Raw genomic sequence first — 336 nt, forward strand, 5'->3', positions numbered from 1 at the left:
GGCGGCGCGAGCGAGCGGCGGCGGCGGCGGCGGCGGCGGCGGTTCCAGCATGAAGAGGAGAGCTGGCCTGGGGGGCAGCATGAGGTCAGTGGTGGGCTTCTTGTCCCAGCGGGGCTTGCATGGGGACCCCCTGCTCACTCAGGACTTTCAGAGGAGACGCCTGCGAGGCTGCAGAAACCTCTACAAGAAGGACCTCCTCGGCCACTTCGGCTGTGTCAATGCCATTGAATTCTCCAACAATGGAGGCCAGTGGCTGGTCTCAGGTAAATCAACCCCCTTCCCCTCCCCGCGCCTCCCAGCCCCCTTCCAACCTCCCCTTTCCGCTCTCTCTCTCGC

General features: G+C 65.2%; 1 protein-coding gene across 2 annotated transcripts in view; it reads left to right on the plus strand.

The window, feature by feature from the left end:
* DCAF5 (DDB1 and CUL4 associated factor 5) overlaps positions 1 to 336 on the plus strand; it is a 93,875-nt gene continuing 93,539 nt past the window's right edge. Inside the window, exon 1 of one of the 2 annotated variants that reach the window (XM_010846699.1) lies at positions 1 to 84. Coding sequence is in view for 1 of the 2 variants with exons in the window: in XM_010846698.1 (XP_010845000.1) it covers positions 50 to 263 (214 nt within the window). In the remaining variant the exon portion in view is untranslated. Of the gene's footprint in view, positions 264 to 336 lie in introns of both variants that reach the window. The other variant, XM_010846698.1, reaches the window with a different exon arrangement.

The sequence above is a fragment of the Bison bison genome, unplaced genomic scaffold (assembly GCF_000754665.1).
Source record: "Bison bison bison isolate TAMUID 2011002044 unplaced genomic scaffold, Bison_UMD1.0 scf7180017864239, whole genome shotgun sequence".
Taxonomy (NCBI): Eukaryota; Metazoa; Chordata; class Mammalia; order Artiodactyla; family Bovidae; genus Bison; species Bison bison.